Genomic DNA, 19,159 nt, shown 5'->3' with positions numbered 1-19,159 from the left:
GAAACACTCATTTTGTTGTGTTTTCTTTCTAAACTCATTATAAATGTTGTACAGAGTTTCTTTAAACAAGACTTTCAGATATTTACCAAGTTATGTAAGTTCATGCTCTTATACTATGGGTTGAACTTTAGAAATACCACCTATGTTCCAATTATTAAACAGAGCAGTGTTTGTTTTAATAGTTTGTGCCTAAAAGCTTCCAGGATAAATACATGAAATGACATTTTTTATGAATTAATCCTTCAGCCACTGACATTCAGAAGTGGGTTAGAAATATTAGTAATGGAGATATCCTTTCTCACCCACAGACAGAATGTCAGCACAGGCATAATTTCTACCTGAAATTCTCTTGTCAAGTTCAGCTATGCCTGGCTAAAACTCCCTGCTTGCCCTGAATTTTTTTTACTTATTTGTTAGTTCTCTGAAACAGAAGAATGCTGTCAAAACAAGTAGTCTGTGTCACTGTGGGATTCCAGCAGTGATACAAAACAGTATTTTGCCAAAGTGACCTACATTATTCAAGCCCCAGGCTGATAGTGACAGTTACCCTCCTTCATTATAGGATGGGAAAGGAGACATTTATTTCGTTCATGGGGAAGTCCCCTGAGTTTCTGTGACTTTCCAGGAGACTTAAGTTTCAGAATATAAAGTTCCATTGAGATTACTTTAGAATGTTGTCTCTAAAAACCTTCAGTCCAGCCTTATAGCATTCTTTCTGATAAATGCAATATGTCTGTTAATTTTTTCACACTGTAAAATTAACAAAGACTCTCAAAACAACTCACTTTGTAATAGAAGGATTTCAGGTAGTAATAAACATGTTTATAGAGTTACCTGTCTTTATCACGTTCCTGCATGTTTCCATTAAATCATATGTGGTGTTTAAATTATTAAAGTTAAGGATACACCCGTATAGAGGTGATTCCTCTCTCTGTTACAGGTATAACTACATGTTATGTTCTTGGCTCTTGGGCTTGGAGCACTCAGATTAACTAGGCTAATGTGAAGTCTTGATAATACTCTGGCATTTATTTTTGTTTTTTAATAAGTTGTTCCTGATATGCTCTGAGCATTAACAGGTAGCTGGGCAGTCTAACAGACAATTTCAAAGTAGCTTTAGCATTCACTTAAACATTGGTCACAGGCCCAGGGATTGGAGACTGTGCGAAGCAATGTAACACAGATAAAGAGCAGAGCCTGTGCAGGAGGCACTGTTAATAAATAACCTCATTTTGACATGATAGTTCACTGTCTAGGAGAGTCATTCTGTGAGCAGTCAAGTAATTGCTCCTGTGTTTACAAGTTTTAAGCAGCTTTTCCACCTTGGAGATGGGCCCCTCAATTCAAGAAAGATGTTGAGGTGCTGGAACATGTCCAGAGAAGGGCAACAAAGCTGGTGAGGGGCCTGGAGCACAAATCCTATGAGCAGAGGTTGAGGGAGCTGGGCCTGTTTAGCCTGGAGAAGAGGAGGCTCAGGGGTGACCTCATTGCTGTCTACAACTACCTGAAGGGGCATTGTAGCCAGGTGGGGGCTGGCCTCTTCTCCCAGGCAACCAGCAATAGAACAAGGGGACACAATCTCAAGTTGTGCCAGGGTAGGTATAGGCTGGATATTAGGAAGAAGTTCTTCACAGAGAGAGTGATTGGCATTGGAATGGGCTGCCCAGGGAGGTGGTGGAGGCACCGTCCCTGGGGGTGTTCAAGAAAAGCCTGGCTGAGGCACTTAGTGCCATGGTCTAGTTGACTGGATAGTGTTGGGAGATAGGTTGGACTGGATGATCTTGGAGTTCTCTTCCAACCTGGTTGATTCTATGATTCTATAATCATTTACTTAACAACATGTAGAGTTTCACCATACAGAGTTGCAGCTTTGGGATTGCATGAGTTCCTCCTGCTGACCCGGGATCTGTGCAGATTTCTTGTCATGTGGAGAAAGATCCTTACAATATACCAAAACATTGCCAAGTATTTCATGCATCATTTAGGTGGTTGTGGCAGAATTCTGCCAGAATGCTTGACGGGGCAGTACAAGGCCATAAGACAGAAATTACATGTGAAGGAGAGCAAGATACCATCCATCTCAATGGCTATGACAGCTCAGGTGGAAATCTCAAGTCCTGCAAGGTCTACCCAGTGGAAAAAAAGGACCCATACACCACCTTAGATGGATCTTAAACTTGCTAGCTTGGCATTTTCTGCTCTAAATAGTCCTTCTGTTATTGGTAGGAGCACTGTCCTCTTCTAACATCTCCTGTTCTTCTGTGTCACTGAGGAAGGAGAAGATTTCTGTCTGCCTGCAGAATTAGATCTCCTTCTAGTGTGGATTGCTTTAGCTTTTCTGCTGGAACACCTTCACATGCCAGTGTTTGCTGTGAAAGGCCCAAAACATTCTGCTTGTTGACTAACATAGCAGGTTGATTTGTTTATTTGACATATCTACATACCCAGGTGGTGCCAGAGCACTATACCAGGCAGGTGCAACCTATCCCCCTTAAGCAGGTGTCATGTAGCTGTTTTAGCATGGCACCAAGCCCAAGATGATAACCCATACTCAGAGGTAGAATATATCACCTTGTGCACTGGGTCTTGTTAGCAGAATAGAGATGTTACTCACTGCTGTACTCACATTGCTTGGATCAGGCAGCCTTTGTACACCCCATGGCTTTTACATAGATGCTGGTTCATATCTGGCAAGCTTTCATCACAGGCTGAGCAAGGGCCTTGGGGGGTACCTGCTGTTTGCAGAAGTGAGCACTTCAGAGAAGTGTAGCATCTGGTTGTGTCACAGGGGCTCCCTTTTGGAGACAACACACACAGAGATTGCTAGTTTTGGTGTAGATGTATTTTCCTTTTTAATTTGAAAACTGCCACCAAACTAATAGATGGTCACAGTTTAGTGCTGAAGTTAGAATTACAAATACGAGAAGCGACTGGCTTCACGCCGCTGCAGCCACTTGTGCTGAGAAGTCAGCTTTGGGTCTCATGGGGTCATGCCTCAGTTCTTCACCCACTGCTATTTTAATCAAAAGTAAAAGGAGTATTCAGCTAGGGCCAGAAAGTAAATCTTGTCTTGAGTAGCTATGCTAATTATTTATATGCTAGAATTGTACCAATTGCAAAGAGCTTGTCCTGGAGTTCCTGGTGTATTCAGTGGGAGCATTAGTTTCCATAGGATAAAAAAAATAATGTGATGCCCCTACTTGTGTTACAGATGTCTGCATACAAATTTGTTCAGGCACACGATTGTGATCATTTTTAACCAGCAGCTACACACTGTAGTAAGCCACAGTATTTTGAGCAGACACGTGGAATAAAGAGGCATATGTTTTGACAATTTCACTTGGATTCGTTTTTTGTGGAAGTTTTCTGCAGCTTATAGGAATTACAAGAAAATCAGGGGCTTAATGCCAGAGAAAAGATAGTAAGATGTAGTGAATTGGTCAGTTCCTATGTAAATGGTACTGGCAACAAAATGCATAAGAATGTCAGTATGTGCTGCCAATGGCATCCTGGCCTGTATCAGGAACAGTGTGGCCAGTAGGACAAGGGAGGTTATTCTTCCCCTGTACTCAGCACTGGTCAGGCCACACCTTGAGTACAGTTCTGGGCCCCTCAATTCAAGAGAGATGTTGAGGTGCTGGAACATGTCCAGAGAAGGGCAACAAGGCTGGTGAGGGGCCTGGAGCACAAACCCTATGAGGAGAGGTTGAGGGAGCTGGGCCTGTTTAGCCTGGAGAAGAGGAGGCTCAGGGGTGATCTTATTACTGTCTACAACTACCTGAAGGGGCATTGTAGCCAGGTGGGGGGTGGCCTCTTCTCCCAGGTAACCAGCAATAGAACAAGGGGACACAGTCTCAAGTTGTGCCAGGGTAGGTCTAGGCTGGATATTAGGAAGAAGTTCTTCCCAGAGAGAGTGATTTCCCATTGGAATGGGCTGCCCAGGGAGGTGGTGGAGGCACCGTCCCTGGGGGTGTTCAAGAAAAGACTGGATGAGGCACTTAGTGCCGTGGTCTAGTTGACTGGATAGGGCTGGGTGATAGGTTGGACTGGATGATGTTGGAGGTCTCATCCAACCTGGTTGATTCTATGATTCTATGAAGTTCTCATGAAGTCTTTATTAATAGGTTGTGTATGCTGCCCAGGACATCATTTTTTTTTCTCTAAAATTCAGTTTGCAGATGTGTTTTTGAGATGGGATTTTTGGTGGTTTTTTTCCTACACATGTTCACAAATTATGTTCTTAAGAAGTTCTCACAACTCTCTTGCACGTTAAGGATCGTAGGAATGAAGCATGGGAGATAGTCTTTTAATACTCTAAGTGCATTTACTATGAGGACAGAGCATTTATAAATAGAACATATTTATGGACTACATTTTCAATAGTGACTTTTTTCTGTGGGCGTAGTTGTTGAGGCCGTTCTTCCCCTCAGCCCTTGCACTGCCCTGACCCAGAAACCCATGTGGTGAACCCGTTTGGAAAAGAGATAAAAGACAGAGTTAAGATGAAGCATCAAATACAGGTTGTGATCACAGTATGGCACACCATCGTGTCACCCTGAGGAGAGGGAGAGAGGAGCAAATACCTAGGGGGCAGCAGCAGGGGCAGCATCATCAAGCTGGTGGAGAAGCTCTGTGTAAGTTACAGTTCCTGTGCCAACCCACTGTAGTCATTAGTGACAGAAAGAGATAATTATGAGCCTGTCCTGTCCTGTTGAGCATTTATTACTGGTTATTTGAAGTCCCATGTGTTAGCTGTAAATAAAATATTTTTTCTCTGAGCATTTTCAATCTGGCAGTCATTGAATGGAGTTCATAAAGCAGCTGTTGAGCTGTGGCTGAGAGGGCTGCCTTGCTGCTGTGTAACAGTGCAAATGTTTGCAAATTTCCTGTGAATGTTCTCAGTACTTAACACTGGAAATATGAAAACAAATAATTGCATACAAGAATGGTGTTTGATGACCTTCCCAGTGCTTTCGTGGTGGGTGTGTGGCTTTATAAAGCTATGTATAGTAAATACAGAGTGAGTCAGATTCCTGGAACTTTGGACATTGGAGACATGTTTGCTTCCTGAACAACAGTACTGGCACACCTGCTATGAACAAACCCAAATAATGCACTAGAGAAACAGACATTGCCTTAAATTCCCTCCACTCAGCCCCCTCTCTGCCCCAGTCCTTAGCTGCCCTGAGCAGCTGGGTGGCTGGATATTGAACTGGATCAGGAACCTACCGTGGCAGTAGCTGTGGCCTTTGCAGGTGATGGCTGGGTGAATGCCTGACTGGATGTGACACAAGTCAGTCTCAAAATAGGCATAGGTTTATGGAGTCTATTCTGCAGTGTTCTTGGAGGCTGTTGTGTTCTTCTGAATCTTGGAGTGTACTTTAATCAAATAAAACCAGAAATCATCATCTAGCCATGGAGGAGAAGGAGACTGTAGAGCACATCACTTGGTACTTCGTGTACAAAAGGATGTGCTGTGTATATGTGCTGTAACTACCACAGAGAAGTATTTTAATTCTTGGATTTGGTCATGTTTGGGGAAGGACTGCCACCTTTTTTTTCCTCCATCCTGGGAGACAAGAAGCAGTCTTGTTTGCAGAGTAGGAAAGCTCTATGGCTTCTCTGAGCAAGGAGAAATCAAGGAGCATAGCTTAACATTAAGGAGAGATGCTGATGTTCATGGGGATATTTGAGATAGGAGACAGAAAAAGAAGTACAAAATCAAGAGATAGCAGGGACACCACAGACTAACAATGGGTGGGTACTAAAGAGTGTAGGAGATTATATGAAGGGTATGGGAAGACAGAAGCAGGTGGGAGGGGGTGTAACCTCTGAGTTCACAGCACTGATGCTCACAGAGAGTATTTCTAGTGCACCTAGTTCAGCATCTTGTCTTTAAGGTACTGAAGATCAGACAGTGAATATTACTATTTGATTCAATCTGTTACTAATTTAAATACATTATTTTAATGCTGGAAACATTTCTCTCTTTTGTGGTGGCCCCACCAGGACACTTTTCAGATCCTCACCTCCATTTGAGAAGTCCCACTGTGGTGGCTGCCAGGGAAATGAGTACCAGGAAGCAGGGTGGACCACTGCAAATGGAGCAGCAGAAGTAAAAGAGATGGAGCAATGCAATGGGCCTGAGCATTCACAAGAACTGAAAGACACTGGGGTACACCTCAGCAATGCATGTCTGGACTAATGGTATATGAGATCATAGGAAGGAGGTGTAAATATTGGCACTCATTTGTGTATGTAGGGAGGTTAAGATTTCAAACAAAACATTGTTTCATTTGTTACATTGTAAATTGTGAGAACTAACAGGAATTGACAGCCTTCATTTCAGCCATCGTGGTGTTACCCAGGCACACAACTTGCTAAGTATTTATGTTCAAAGTGTCTGGTATTGTATGTCTTGACGATCTTAATCATACCCTGCTGTTGAAGCAAACATTAAACAATGTAGTGATGAGTGTGTCTGGAATATGATGTCTGGTAGTAGTGAAGGTGTTAGAATAGAAGTACCATGATGTGTAAGTGCAAGGTAAATTGAGCCAAATTCGAGGGTACTTAGAATCTGCCAATAATATGAGACTAAAACTTTGTCCAAAAACTAGAAGTCCTGTGGGAAACATGCTTAAACCATATGTGTTGAGATGTAAATCTTACAGGCAGCTTCCTGCATTGCTTGCTGCCTACTGTATGTTATGAGGAGGTTCCTTTTGTGTGTTTTGCAAGTCATGTTAAGAATTCAATTTTCCAAATGTTGGTATTGGTGGAGGAGGAAGCACCTCAAACAGTTAACGCTTTTTCCAATTATATATGCAGAAAAATGATGCTGCAAAAGATGATGAAAGTGTGGAAACCAAGCTTGTAAACCTTGAAAGTCCTTTGCTAAATAGAATGTCAGAGGATTGGAAATTCATCCCAGGAAAAGACTGCCTTTATCAGGAGAAATTTGGCAACACCTACTTTTGTGAACATTGCTAAATACCTGATTCAAGAGACTCCTCACTCATTTCTTTGAATTTTTTATCCCATTTATTCCATACTGGAGTCACAGTTTCTGTCAGCAAACAAGCATTGTTAGTTTTGCAACACACTTGAATTTGTAGCTGAGAAATCTTTTCTTAAAATTCTTTACAGCTTCTTGTGTGGGAGATGTTGCTGATGCAAATGATCTGTTTCTGAAACAGTTTCCGATGAGGTAGTCTTTTGGCTGGAGTCGGCGTGATGCTTCATAAGGAGTGGGAAAAAAGTTGTTGACTTGCTTACCTTGGACAGACTGGCTGGTACTCAACAACAGCAACAACAAAAAAGAAGTGGTAAAGCTAGATACCACCTTAAAGATGACAAAACCCAAAGGGAAACCTATGGTGGTCTGGTCTGTAGTTTGTACTCTGGAAAATGCAGGCTACTTTTTAAAGAAAGTGTGTGTAATAGAGAGGACTAAGACTGTCAAAGTAGAACTTGTGTTAGTGGTGGGATAGAAAACCACTTAGACTGTTGTCAGGAATGAAGTCTTCAAGAACTGCTTGATAATGTATGTTACAAATAATAATATTGCATGTGGTTTGTGCTTTCTGGAAGATGAAATGCAAGGTGGAAAAATGTAGGAAAGAATGGGGCTTTTCTTGACATTCTTATAAAAATTATGAGATCTAGACTGTTCCAAATTAATTTCTTTCATGGCCAGTTCACCAGTAGGGGAAAATACTGTTTTGTCTTTGAGCAGACTAATACCTAGTTTGTGGGACAAAAATCCTGTCAACAGGAGAGACATTAACAAAATCGGAGGTGCTCAGAAGAATTGAATTTGCTTTTTTTCCAGATGCCTGTGAGTTTTCTTTCATTATTTGTTTTTGAGGATTTTTTATTCTTCTTCTTTTCACTTCCTGAGAATTTTTAAGCTGATGTTGGAATAAAATATTTGGTACTTAAATATTTCCATGTTCATTCACACACACAAAGACAAAAGCTCATTTGAACAGTCACTTTCCACACTAAATAAACAGATTTGTATGTAGATAAATTGGCATGCTTTCTTTTGATGTGATGCAGCTACTACTTTGACATGCTGGTTTATCTTTGTTGATAAGCAGTTGTTTAGAGTAAGACATACATTTCATGTTATACTTGGGCTGCTTTACACATTTCCCTTTCCTGTAATGCCAAAGGATGGTTTGCACTGAAATGGAGGTTTCCCTGACTTTGTGTTCAAAAGGAAATGTCTTGAATGTAATCATGGTACCACCACCTGTATTGACACTTCTAAGTGTTTTCCTCAGGGGGCCAGTAAAGTTGAGCAAAGAGAGAGACATTTCTCCTTTCCACCCTTCTTAGCAGACCATCCTCTGCCTCCCTGCCCTTTCCCAAAGCAGAACTGCTCTACTGGTCATTTTGTTCCAGCTCTGGAGAAAGGTATGCTGCCTTACAGTAGCCAGAAGCTACTGTACTGAGTAGATTGGGCAGCATGGAGTGGTGCACAAGATCAGTATTGTGGCTCTGGAAGTAATATCCATTTTTAACGTTTGTTATTTGGAGTTCTGTGTAATACAATGCTGTTGCTATATCACAATTGGAAGCATTTCCTTGTATTTTGAAGTTCTTTTTTTCATAGATGTGTGTGTGTGTGTGTGTGTGTGTGTGTATAAATAAAATATTTTCATATCAGCATTTTAAAAAGAACTGAAAATTTATTTTCACAGATCAGGATTTAACATTCATTTCACTCTGCCTACGTGCATATTGTGGATGTTATGCAACCACTTTTTACAGAGTCGTGTGTTCTGGTGATCTAGGCTTCTTCAGTTTTTGCTTAGACATTCAAGTGTGTTAGGAGTTATATATGACACAAAATCTAGGTCATGACCAACTACTATGTACCTCTAAATATAAAAATATTTGTTTACTGTAAGGTTCAAGTAGAATTGGCCTCCATCATTATGTATACTGGTGTCAAAAACATAGATTAGAGAATACTGTTGCTGTGATGTAGGGCCAGACACAGTCTGACTGTGGAAGGAAATTGCATGGGGATCTTGCACATTTAGTTTGGACAAAAGACAGCTGAAAACTAAGTGCCCAACACACAAGCAATTGTTATTGGTTATCTGTAGTCTGCAGTTGCCAGGGAGAAGGAGGGCTGTAGCAGGGCATCTTGTCACCTTGGCACTGAGGGAGTGTCCTTCCTGACAGGCTGCTGGTTGTTATCCCAAATTGTGGAGGTACTGGATTGTCATTATGCAATTGCTCAAGTAATTTATTTATAAGATGAGGAGACTTGGTTTTTTTCTGACCTCCTTACCAGAGGAGACTGGACCTGTTTTTCAGAAACATTATGCATAGAAAAATGAACCTGAGGCAGACACCTGGCGTGAAAAACATTTGCCTGAATGCTAATAGTTTGGCAACATTTTAATAAGCAAATGAAAACAGTATGTAGTAATGGGAATTCAGCTGCAGTGGTTGCTACCAGATCCACCAAGAATAATGGACTTGCATACCAACCCAGACTTACAACAAATATTGTGATTGTAGGTAACTAAATGACCATGGAATCTGGAGCAGAGAACCAGCAGAGTGGAGATGCAGCCGTTACAGAGGCAGAAACCCAACAGATGACAGTACAGGCGCAGCCACAGATTGCAACGTTAGCACAGGTATAAAATCATATGGTGTAATAGTTGTACATACTGGGTAATTTTTTTGAGAGGGGTAATGTCTGCTTGTGGGCCTGAGAGAAGGTTTCATTAACATGAGTCTAAACCAGATGCAATGTATAGTTCCTTTAATATTTGTCTTCACATTCCTAAAGTGGTAGATATTTTTAGCATCCCATCACACTAGGCTTATGTTAGTTCTGATGGACTGTATGTGTGTAAACTGTGTAATGTTAACAGATTAATAAGTGTTTCTAGCATATCACTGAAAGGTGTTTTTTTCCAAACATTTAATTCTCTGTCTTTTATATTGACTGGATTATTTTGATGTTATGTTTTCTGTTAGAAACTTGTCTATAGCAGTTAGTTTAATTCTGAAACTGAAGAGACAAGCAATGCATCAAATACAGCAATTTATCAGACAGGATTAGTATTATAAACATTGTAATCAAGTGGAATAACCTGGCATTTGACAGCTCATGTTCCCTGTTGTCTCCAGGATTACTGGCTGTTTAGAAAGACACTAGTAGATCATTTATTATCCACAAATCATTTTGAAGAAATGTGATCCCAGCTACATCTCTCATTTTGGAACCTAGTTTCATTCTTGGATGCACTGATGGCTGGCAGAAGCAACCTCATTGTGTAAATGAAGACAGCATCTGTTTGTCTCTCTTCTGTAACTGTTTAATTTTAAAACTCTTTGCAGTCTGCAAAGAACAGACAGGGGGTTTAGATCTCATAGTTTGGGGAATTGCATGTCTTTTAAGTGGCACAAGTGTTAATCACTTATGATTTCATAAATTATTAATGTCTTTAAAGTCATTGTACCTTTTGGTAAACCAGTGATAGACACTTCCATTCAAGTGATAGTAGAGAGATTGAAGTTAAAGTGTGTTAAAATGCACAGGGTGATTTTGTTGAGTGAAGCTGAAGTGTGAATTTACAGGCCACCAGCTGCCCTGCACCAGCTTGCCTCTTTGGGCAGTTTTCTCACTGTCTAAGTTAGGCACAGGATGTAGGTGGTGCGAATAACACTTCAGTGTGAACTGAGTGGAAGTAGTTTATTTCTCTTGCAAAACCAGTAAACTGCTTCTCACTTGGTATGCATTAAGATTTAGTCCAGAAAAGCAAGAATGTTTTAAATTCATGTGCTAACATACTAGTCTTCAGGTAGCTGAACTTTCGAATGCCTGTTGGATTGAATGCACTTCGCTCAGGCAAAATTACCCTGGTGCTTGAATGGAATTTTTTTCCATGTAGAAAAAGCTGTGCAGCTATGGTTAAAATTATGCATACAAAGAAATATGTTACGTTTTTCCTAATTCTTCTGTTGTCACTCACTGTATTGTTTGCATCTCAGCTTTTCCCCAGGCTTTATATTCCTTGTGGACGTGATACAACAGTCTAAACATAACCTCTTGTCTGGTTCACATCAGTGTTATATTATTACAATATTTTGAATGTGAAGTGTCAGTATTTGGCACTAAAGAGTGCCCTCAGAAGCTTAGGAAAGACTAAATAACTAATTATGTCAATTTAATTATTTCATTATCACTTGTAAGTTCACCTACCCGAAAGCTTAGTTTAATAGCTACATTTTTAGTGAGTTCAGGGTAGTTTTCAGTCAAAAGGAAACTTGTTCCGGTTCCACAAGGTATGAGTCAGAGACATCTGCGGAAGCTGCACTCTGCTGTTGGCTTGAGCCAGCCACAGAGTGGCCTCCAGTTGATCAGCTTTGCTGTCATTGCCAAGGACTTAGTCAGACATGCATTCTTAAAAAGGTTGCTTGGTAAAGGAATATGATTTGCCAGAGGAAAGTACACTCCTGTTAATCTCATCTCTGGTTTCTCTCAGATGCGAGTTAAGTACCACCATGTAATGCTGCAGCTGTTTCCTGACAAAGGAAGGTAAAGGCAAGCACAAATTTGTGGATTAGGGTGAGGCAGCTGTGGAGGAGAGAGGTCTAATTCCCTTTAATTTTGTTGTTAAGCAAGATACCCTCGTAAGTGGTAGATGTTTATAGAAATTCAGAGATCAACTACTGCAGCTTTTTGAGAACCACATGTTCACAGGGATGGCAGAGGCTTCTGCATCTGGCACATAGCAGCTCTTTGAGATTAGGTAGGACAGCAGTGCAGCCCCTTCTTGCATTGTAGCTATGTGGATCAAATTTCTTGAAAATGCCATTGAACACTAAAAGATTGTTAAATTTTACAAACTTGGGTGTCTAGAAGACAACTGACTAGTCAGAGACCTGACTGAGATCTACCAGAGCAGTTTATGCTTGCCTGCAGTCTTTCCCTGAGGGCTGTGGTGGTGCAAGCTGGGCACAAAGTGAGGGCTGTGTGTGCTGGTACAGCAGCCCTGCCTTTCAAGAGCGTCCCAGTCATGAACACGTGCATCATGCCTGCCATTAGATACTTGCTGAGTAGTGGATTTGCACTCAGGCATCTGTCTGGCCTTGTTGCATGACCCTTCAGCTGCCCCTAGTACATCTTATGACCTGCCAGGGTAAGACTTCCCTGTGTGACATGAACAACTTTGTGTGGGTATCAGTCCTTGGAACCTGAACCACTGTGCAAGACATGCATAGCCATGCACGCAGCACTGACATACCATGCTGAGGCTATTAGCATATCCCTGTAGGCATAGTCACTATGCCTACAGGTCAGTGCTGGAGAAACAAAGTTGTGTCTAGGAATGAGGGTTTAAAATGGGAGCAATTTTTCCTCATAGAAACACCTCCTAAGACTGGAGTTTGTGTTGACCCATTCTACTGAATCACAGTAACTGTCTACAAACCATTTGTTTGCACTGCAAACCCATGGCTTTCTGTCTGAACACATGGTCAGTTCTTCTCATTTAAGTGGACTTTGCCAGATAATCAATATGGTTTTGTCTCCAGAAAGTCTGCAAGGTGTGACTCCTTAAAAATGTTAACTACTTACATCTGGCAAACATTTTGCATTTTCTTGAGTGAGAACAAAAATAGCTCCACTCCCATATGTTTCTGCCTTTGACTCAGCAGTGTCTGTGGGAGTACACCCAAGTCCTAGCAATATCTAACTGAAGCAAGCAAAAGGTAATAATGTGGTTTTGGTAGGTTACCTCAAAATAGAGGCAGTTATGCTTTTCTCATTCTTGTCAGTGATTTTACAAGCCATGTGTTGAGCCTGCAGAGTTTCTGTGTTGGATTAATTTATAAAGTAGGTCAGATGTTGGGTTTAGACAGTTCAAGAGGGTTTATATTGCATAGAAACATGTGGGTCATCTAACTCGGGTTTAGAAGAGACAGTTCTTTCACCAGACAGTGTTCTTGGGAGTAAAATAAGATTTTGCAGTAACATAGCTTATCATTGTCTCTTCTTTGCAGGTATCTATGCCAGCAGCTCATGCAACATCTTCTGCACCCACGGTGACCTTAGTTCAGTTGCCCAATGGGCAGACAGTTCAAGTGCATGGAGTAATTCAGGCTGCCCAGCCATCGGTTATTCAGTCTCCACAGGTCCAGACAGTTCAGGTACTGACTCAAGAAATTCCTAATATGTGACTTAGGTCTTTTGAATAGTCCTAGCAGTTCACTGATTTCTAATGTGTTTGTGGCCCAAATTGTGGTTTTGTTGTATAAACATTAAGAGCCAGTCGAAGGCAAAATCTGCACAGTATTTTCTACTCTGTGACTTCTTTTCTGTTCTGGTTTAACCAGTTTTCACTTTCAAACATTGCTGAGTTTCATTTCCCTGTAGAATTCAGTTGGTAAGTTTAACAGCTTCGTGGTTTTTTCTTACAGTGTTACTATAATTCTCCCTATTTTCATAATCTTTATTGAGTAAGAGTTCATGCTATTCTGAAGTGAACAGTTTTTTTCCTCTAATAGTGTGATCTTTAATCATTCATGGAATGGGAGTCTTTGCTACTTAGAAAATGGTTACATTGATGTACAGACCAGATGCCTGCATTGCTATTGGTCTTTAACTTAAACCTATCAGGCCTTTCAGGAAAACATTTTTAAACTTGCCCATGGAATGTTGTTTGTTTTGTAAGGCCTTGACATCTTCCTAAAGCAAGGCAGGTAATGCAGTATGATGAAGTAGCTTGAAAACACAGCAGACAAATAGGCTGAAAACTTTAAAACTTAAAACTTTATGTTCAGTGTTACTGAATGCAGAAAGAGAGACTCCTTAGTGTATGGCATTTTTTTACTGTTAGTGCACTGAGCTCAAAAATTGTTGCTATTAAAAAGTAGACACTGTGGCTATTTGATACAGATATTTAGCTGGGTGTTATTTTAAAAATATAAAGACAAGCATAATTTAAAACTGGGATATTCTGATAATAGTATTTATACTTTGTCAGCTTTAGTGCTGCATTTCTGTCAGGCTTACCCTCCTTAGCCATTGGAGTCAAAAGTTTAGGATTTTTATCTAGGTGAGCAGTTTCCAAATGACTGCACAAGTTACTAGCCCAGAGGTGGAAGATAAGAGACTGACAATGAAACCATGCTTGGAATTCACCTGGATTAGTGCAAAGCCAATCTGGATATTCAAAGCCCAGTAGTTCACAGTCAGCCTTGGACCTTTTCATGCCCTCTATCTGGTAACTGAGATTTGGGTGCCAGCAAGCTTTTTGAGCCTCTAGGAATTTTTCCTACAGTGCATAAAATGTCAGGCCATGAGCTGTGTTTCTCATACAGGCATTTCTCTGTTCACTGTCATTCACTTTTGTATATTTGTCTTGTGACTATAGTGTTTTGGAAAACAGCTTCTGTTTTTATGCATTGAAAACAGCACTCTTAGAGTTTAAAGTTATTAAAATATGACTGAAGCATTTTAGCTTTTCTTCATAAATCTTTGTCTTTCACAGATGCTCAGAACTGCAGCACTGCATTGTTTTTTAACATCTTCATGTATGACAGTATCCCCCTGCCCCTGAAGACTGTCTTTCTATAGCATCTACCTGTCTCTCAGCTTCAGTGGTTTACTCTTTGTTCCAGAGATTTCCTCTCTCAAGACTTTGTTTTAGTTATGCTCTTCCTAAATTTGACTTAAAAAAACCCCTTTGTTTCCTTAAAATTGATGAAAACAAGGAATCATGAAAGACAAAATGTCTACACAATTATTGTTTATATTTTTAATATTGGGGCATTTAAATTATAAAGGACATTCTCATAGATAGATAAGTGACTGGTCATTCTTCACCATGTGTGTTACTGAACAAGTTGCCATTTCTGTTCATTGCCTAAGTAGAAGCACTGTAGAATACTTGCATTGTAGTGTTTTTTCACAGGATGTCAACATATGCTTAAAATAAAGACATTAGAAGTATATCACTAAGTTTGATTGCTGTTCTTATTTACAGATCTCCACTATAGCAGAAAGCGAAGATTCACAGGAATCTGTAGACAGTGTCACAGACTCACAGAAACGAAGAGAAATTCTTTCCAGACGACCCTCCTACAGGTATGGAGGTCAAATTAGAAGCATTTTTCTTTATGGATGTGTTCTTCACTTGGAGAGATAGTGTGATTGTGTAGTTATTTTTACATTTACCACTTAAATCTCTCTTCTGCAATGTCCTTTGGTGGAATAGGATCTAAAGAGATAAGCATATAGTAGGAGGAAGACACTTCAGCTGTTACCTTGGGTTAAGACAGAAATGAGATGAGAATAAGCAAATTGCCACATTTTTGAGACTTTGAGGCTGTGCTAGATGCCTTAAGATACAACTTTAATGGATGCTTAATACATGTGATATGCTGAAGCTCTGCAAGAAAGTCACTTTTTCATAATCTGTAGTCTGCAAAAAAATCAGCGATGTTGTTTTTCATTATTGTTGAAATGCTGGCAGCAATCAAACTTAACCTCCTTTCTCTCATGAGACTTTCAATGAACACATGTTCTGTGGCTTAGAGAGAATTTCTGCTTGATCAGAGTTGATTGTATTTAAGAACTCAGGGTATAAGTTGTAGGTAGTGATATGCATATAGTGTCTTTAGTTGCCATGCCAAATATTTCTGTGGCAAGACCAGCTGAGGTGCTCCCTTCATATGGTGTTAGTAATATAATAAGCACAGCTCTTTCTGGTGATACTAAATTCTCATTCTTGAAACATCTAAGTAGTGTTAAGGAATATCTTTGGAATTCAACAGGTTTTAAGTGATTTGTGGATTCGTGCTGCATCGGAAAATCCAGGTGTCCCTTTTTTCTTTATAAGCATAGCCTTAGAAATACAAACTAGACTCTAGATCTCAGCATTTCTCAGCAATTTTAATTTTCTTTTAGCACATGCAGATTATTTTCTGCTTTCTCCAGCAGCCTTCAAAGTTGTTCTGCTGAAAGTAGTGAAAATCATTGCTGAATATCTCTATCCATAATACGTCTGGGAAAATATTTTTGTGAGGAGCAGCGTTGCTAAACTGAAACTTACCACAGACTTCCTTGCTATTTGCTTCTGCAGTGCAATGCTTGCTTTTCCTGTATGGGAGAATGGCTGTATATTGTGAGACAATAGAGCTAAGTGAACAGGCAAAGAAGTTGAGGAGTACTTGTGCATGGTAACTTCTCATTTAGATGGACTACTTTTTATGCACTAATGCCACACTCCAGCCTCTGTCCTCAAAACAGAAACTGGTGGCTCAGCAAAACTTCATAAAACTTGTATGTGCAGCTCAAATTCTGCTGGCCTAGGGGTCATGTTGGCATAGGGGTCTGTCAGAAAGGCTGAGCCAGACTACTGTTGCATTTAGCAAGTTGCTAGTTGGCATTATGCAAGCTCTGTAACTGTTCGCGCCAGAGACAAGATAGATGCAGACAGGTTCATGGCATTGAAAATTATACTTCTTCCTCAGAAACTTCACTTTGATCCTGCTACTCAAATACATTATGTGTTCTCCATGTGAGTTCATAACTCTTATATTTGTAAAGATGCCACTTTACCTTCTGTCTTAAATCTATCTTTTTGATGGCAAAGGTAGGTTTTAAGTATCAGATCATATCTGACATAAACTTACAAAGTGGTGGGCTGTAATTTCTTCCATTATAATCTTCTTAGGTTTTGTTCCTCATCCTCCCTGCTTTCTCCATACTTTTTCATCTGTTTTGTCCAGTAGTTATTCTGGTCTAACAACTAGATTACAGACTCTCTGGATGGGAATTTTTTATTAGTTGCAAGTGGTACTTGGCACAGTGGAGTGCTTTTGCAATGCTGGGGTCCATGCATGCACATGGATTCAAAACAGCAACAGCAGTGCTGTTTGTCAGGTTGCTTAGGAAGGTGACTGTACTCCCCAGATAGCTCAATACAGATGTTCTGGCTTCCAAAACCTTAGGAGCCTTAGAGTGTTGTCTTGGAGCTTGAGCTCTACAGCTGTATTCGCTTAATCACACTTTGAGTTCTAGTGACAATCCATGGGAAAACATATGAGGAGAATTACAAAATGTCCTTTACCCAAGTGGCATTTTGCAGTGACAGAATATGCCAGCAGTGAAAAGGGTTTAACAGTCCTCTGAGGAGCAGTGTTTGGTGCAAATGATGTAAATTGCAGTAACTGCTGTGGTCAGTCTTACAGTGATGTTCAGTGGGATCGGTGACAGGGATGCTTTAACTGTTTGGGTTTTGGATAATTAACCAATGGTACTAATTAAACAAACTGCCCTTTCATTTACCCATGCTCATTTCACAGATTTCTTAGGCAAGGCAGCATTAGATCTAACGGCATGACTTCATATTGTGTCCTAGGCAGGTGTTCCATTGTAGACTGGTTGCTCTTCACAAGCATTTCTGCTAATTTCCTTTATGCTCAGCTCTATCGTGGAGACCTTTATGGGCTCTGAGTGTAAATGAAGAGACAACTTTTTACATGCTTCTTCTTCAAGATTTTATGTGGCTAAAATCAGGAAACAAGTAAGAATGGATGAGAGAGAAACATGTTTTTAAGAAAAAGGAAAGGTTGTGATAGCTGTATGTTGACTTGAGAAGAGCCTGTTGACAGGCACCTGTATCTCGTGTTGATAAGCACAGCTATTCTGTGCTGGTGCCTTTTGCCCATCCGTGCATCTTCCCCAATAAGAGTTTGAAGGTAGTGTGAGTTTTTCATTCTGCATCCATATTTTCTTTGCTGCACTTTTCAGTTTTCTCCAGCATTATGTATCAAATAGATCTTTTGGGTTTTTTTTCTTTTCCATTTTGATTAAAATCTTTACAACACACTGTCTTTGCCAGAAAAATTTTGAATGACTTGTCCTCAGACGCTCCAGGAGTGCCAAGGATTGAAGAAGAAAAGTCTGAAGAGGAAACAGCAGCACCTGCCATCGCCACTGTTACGGTGCCAACTCCCATTTACCAAACCAGCAGTGGGCAGTACAGTATGTAGTCTGAATTTATCAGTGGTGCTAGTAAGTGGGGATGAGAAGATGAAGAACTATTATTTCTATAACTGTTTGGACTGGGACAAAGCAGGACGTGAAAATAAAATTACTTTGCTAAATAGCTCTGCCTTTTAAACACATTCCTGTAGTGTTTGAATTGTTCAGTTCACATTCTGGGCCTGCTTGCTAGTTAGTGCAGCTAATGCATCTCGAGGCAAAATATCATCTAACCATAATCACATTATAAACTTCTTCACTTCAGGAACCAAGTGAGGTAATTCAGAAGTCTCTTTTATCCTGGGAGATTATTTTATTCCATGAAATGAATAGAAGTAGTCTGTGATGGTATTGAGGCTGGGTGCCTTTAAGAACCATGAAGTTACAGATCTCCAAAGGCTAGAGAGGTCCAGGAGGTGGACCAGGAAATGTTTTTCATTCCCATTAGTCCTGCATCCCTATAAAATGGCCTGCAGAGTCAGTTTTCTTCCCCTTTTCCCTCCCTCTCTCCTCCTAGGGAGACACATGGGCTGTTATCTCTTGTGAGGGAGTGAGGCCTGGTTTCAGCCCTGGTGGTGCTCAAGTTGGGACCTGGAACTGCCAAGCCGAATTTTAGCTACATCATATTGGTTTGGCATGGGGAGTAGAGAGGCCTGGTGGAAGGAGGGGACATTGAAGGCCTGGGTCTATGGCCTGGTTTAAGGTGAGGTTTGTGTGAAGCTTTGGCCTAAGGAGGTTCTTGGAGAACTGTGATCAAGGTGGTCTATGGATTTCTTTGTGTTTTGTGTGCTTTATACTGTTGCATGTATCATGAATAGCATTTCCATTTAAACTTTCCAATTCTATCCAATCCTTTGTGTGAGCATTTTTTTTTAGTACCCTTTTTGGAAGAGGTAAAAGAGCATCCATCTTGCTCTAAACTAAGACAGATTACATGTTTAGAAAGCACTGAAAAAAGAACTCAAGGAACCCTATTTGAACTATGTAATAAATGTTTCTTTCATAGAATCATAGAATCAACCAGGTTGGAAGAGACCTCCAAGATCATCCAGTCCAACCTAGCACCAAGTCCTATCCAGTCAACTAGACCATGGCACTAAGTGCCTCATCCAGTCTTTTCTTCAACAC

The 19,159-nt window shown here is 40.5% G+C and overlaps 1 protein-coding gene across 1 annotated transcript in view; it reads left to right on the top strand.

The window, feature by feature from the left end:
• CREB1 (cAMP responsive element binding protein 1) overlaps window positions 1–19,159 on the top strand; it is a 43,434-nt gene that overhangs the window by 7,822 nt on the left and 16,453 nt on the right. The window contains exons 2-5 of the mRNA XM_064160996.1: window positions 9,544–9,665; window positions 13,042–13,188; window positions 15,027–15,127; window positions 17,889–18,031. Coding sequence (XP_064017066.1) covers window positions 9,552–9,665; window positions 13,042–13,188; window positions 15,027–15,127; window positions 17,889–18,031 — 505 coding nt within the window. The 5' untranslated portion in view covers window positions 9,544–9,551. The remainder of the gene's footprint in view (window positions 1–9,543; window positions 9,666–13,041; window positions 13,189–15,026; window positions 15,128–17,888; window positions 18,032–19,159) is intronic.

Source organism: Pogoniulus pusillus, chromosome 2 (genome assembly GCF_015220805.1).
Source record: "Pogoniulus pusillus isolate bPogPus1 chromosome 2, bPogPus1.pri, whole genome shotgun sequence".
NCBI classification, from domain to species: Eukaryota; Metazoa; Chordata; class Aves; order Piciformes; family Lybiidae; genus Pogoniulus; species Pogoniulus pusillus.
Note: the sequence above shows the minus strand (reverse complement) of the source record. Positions and strands in the feature narration are given on the sequence as shown.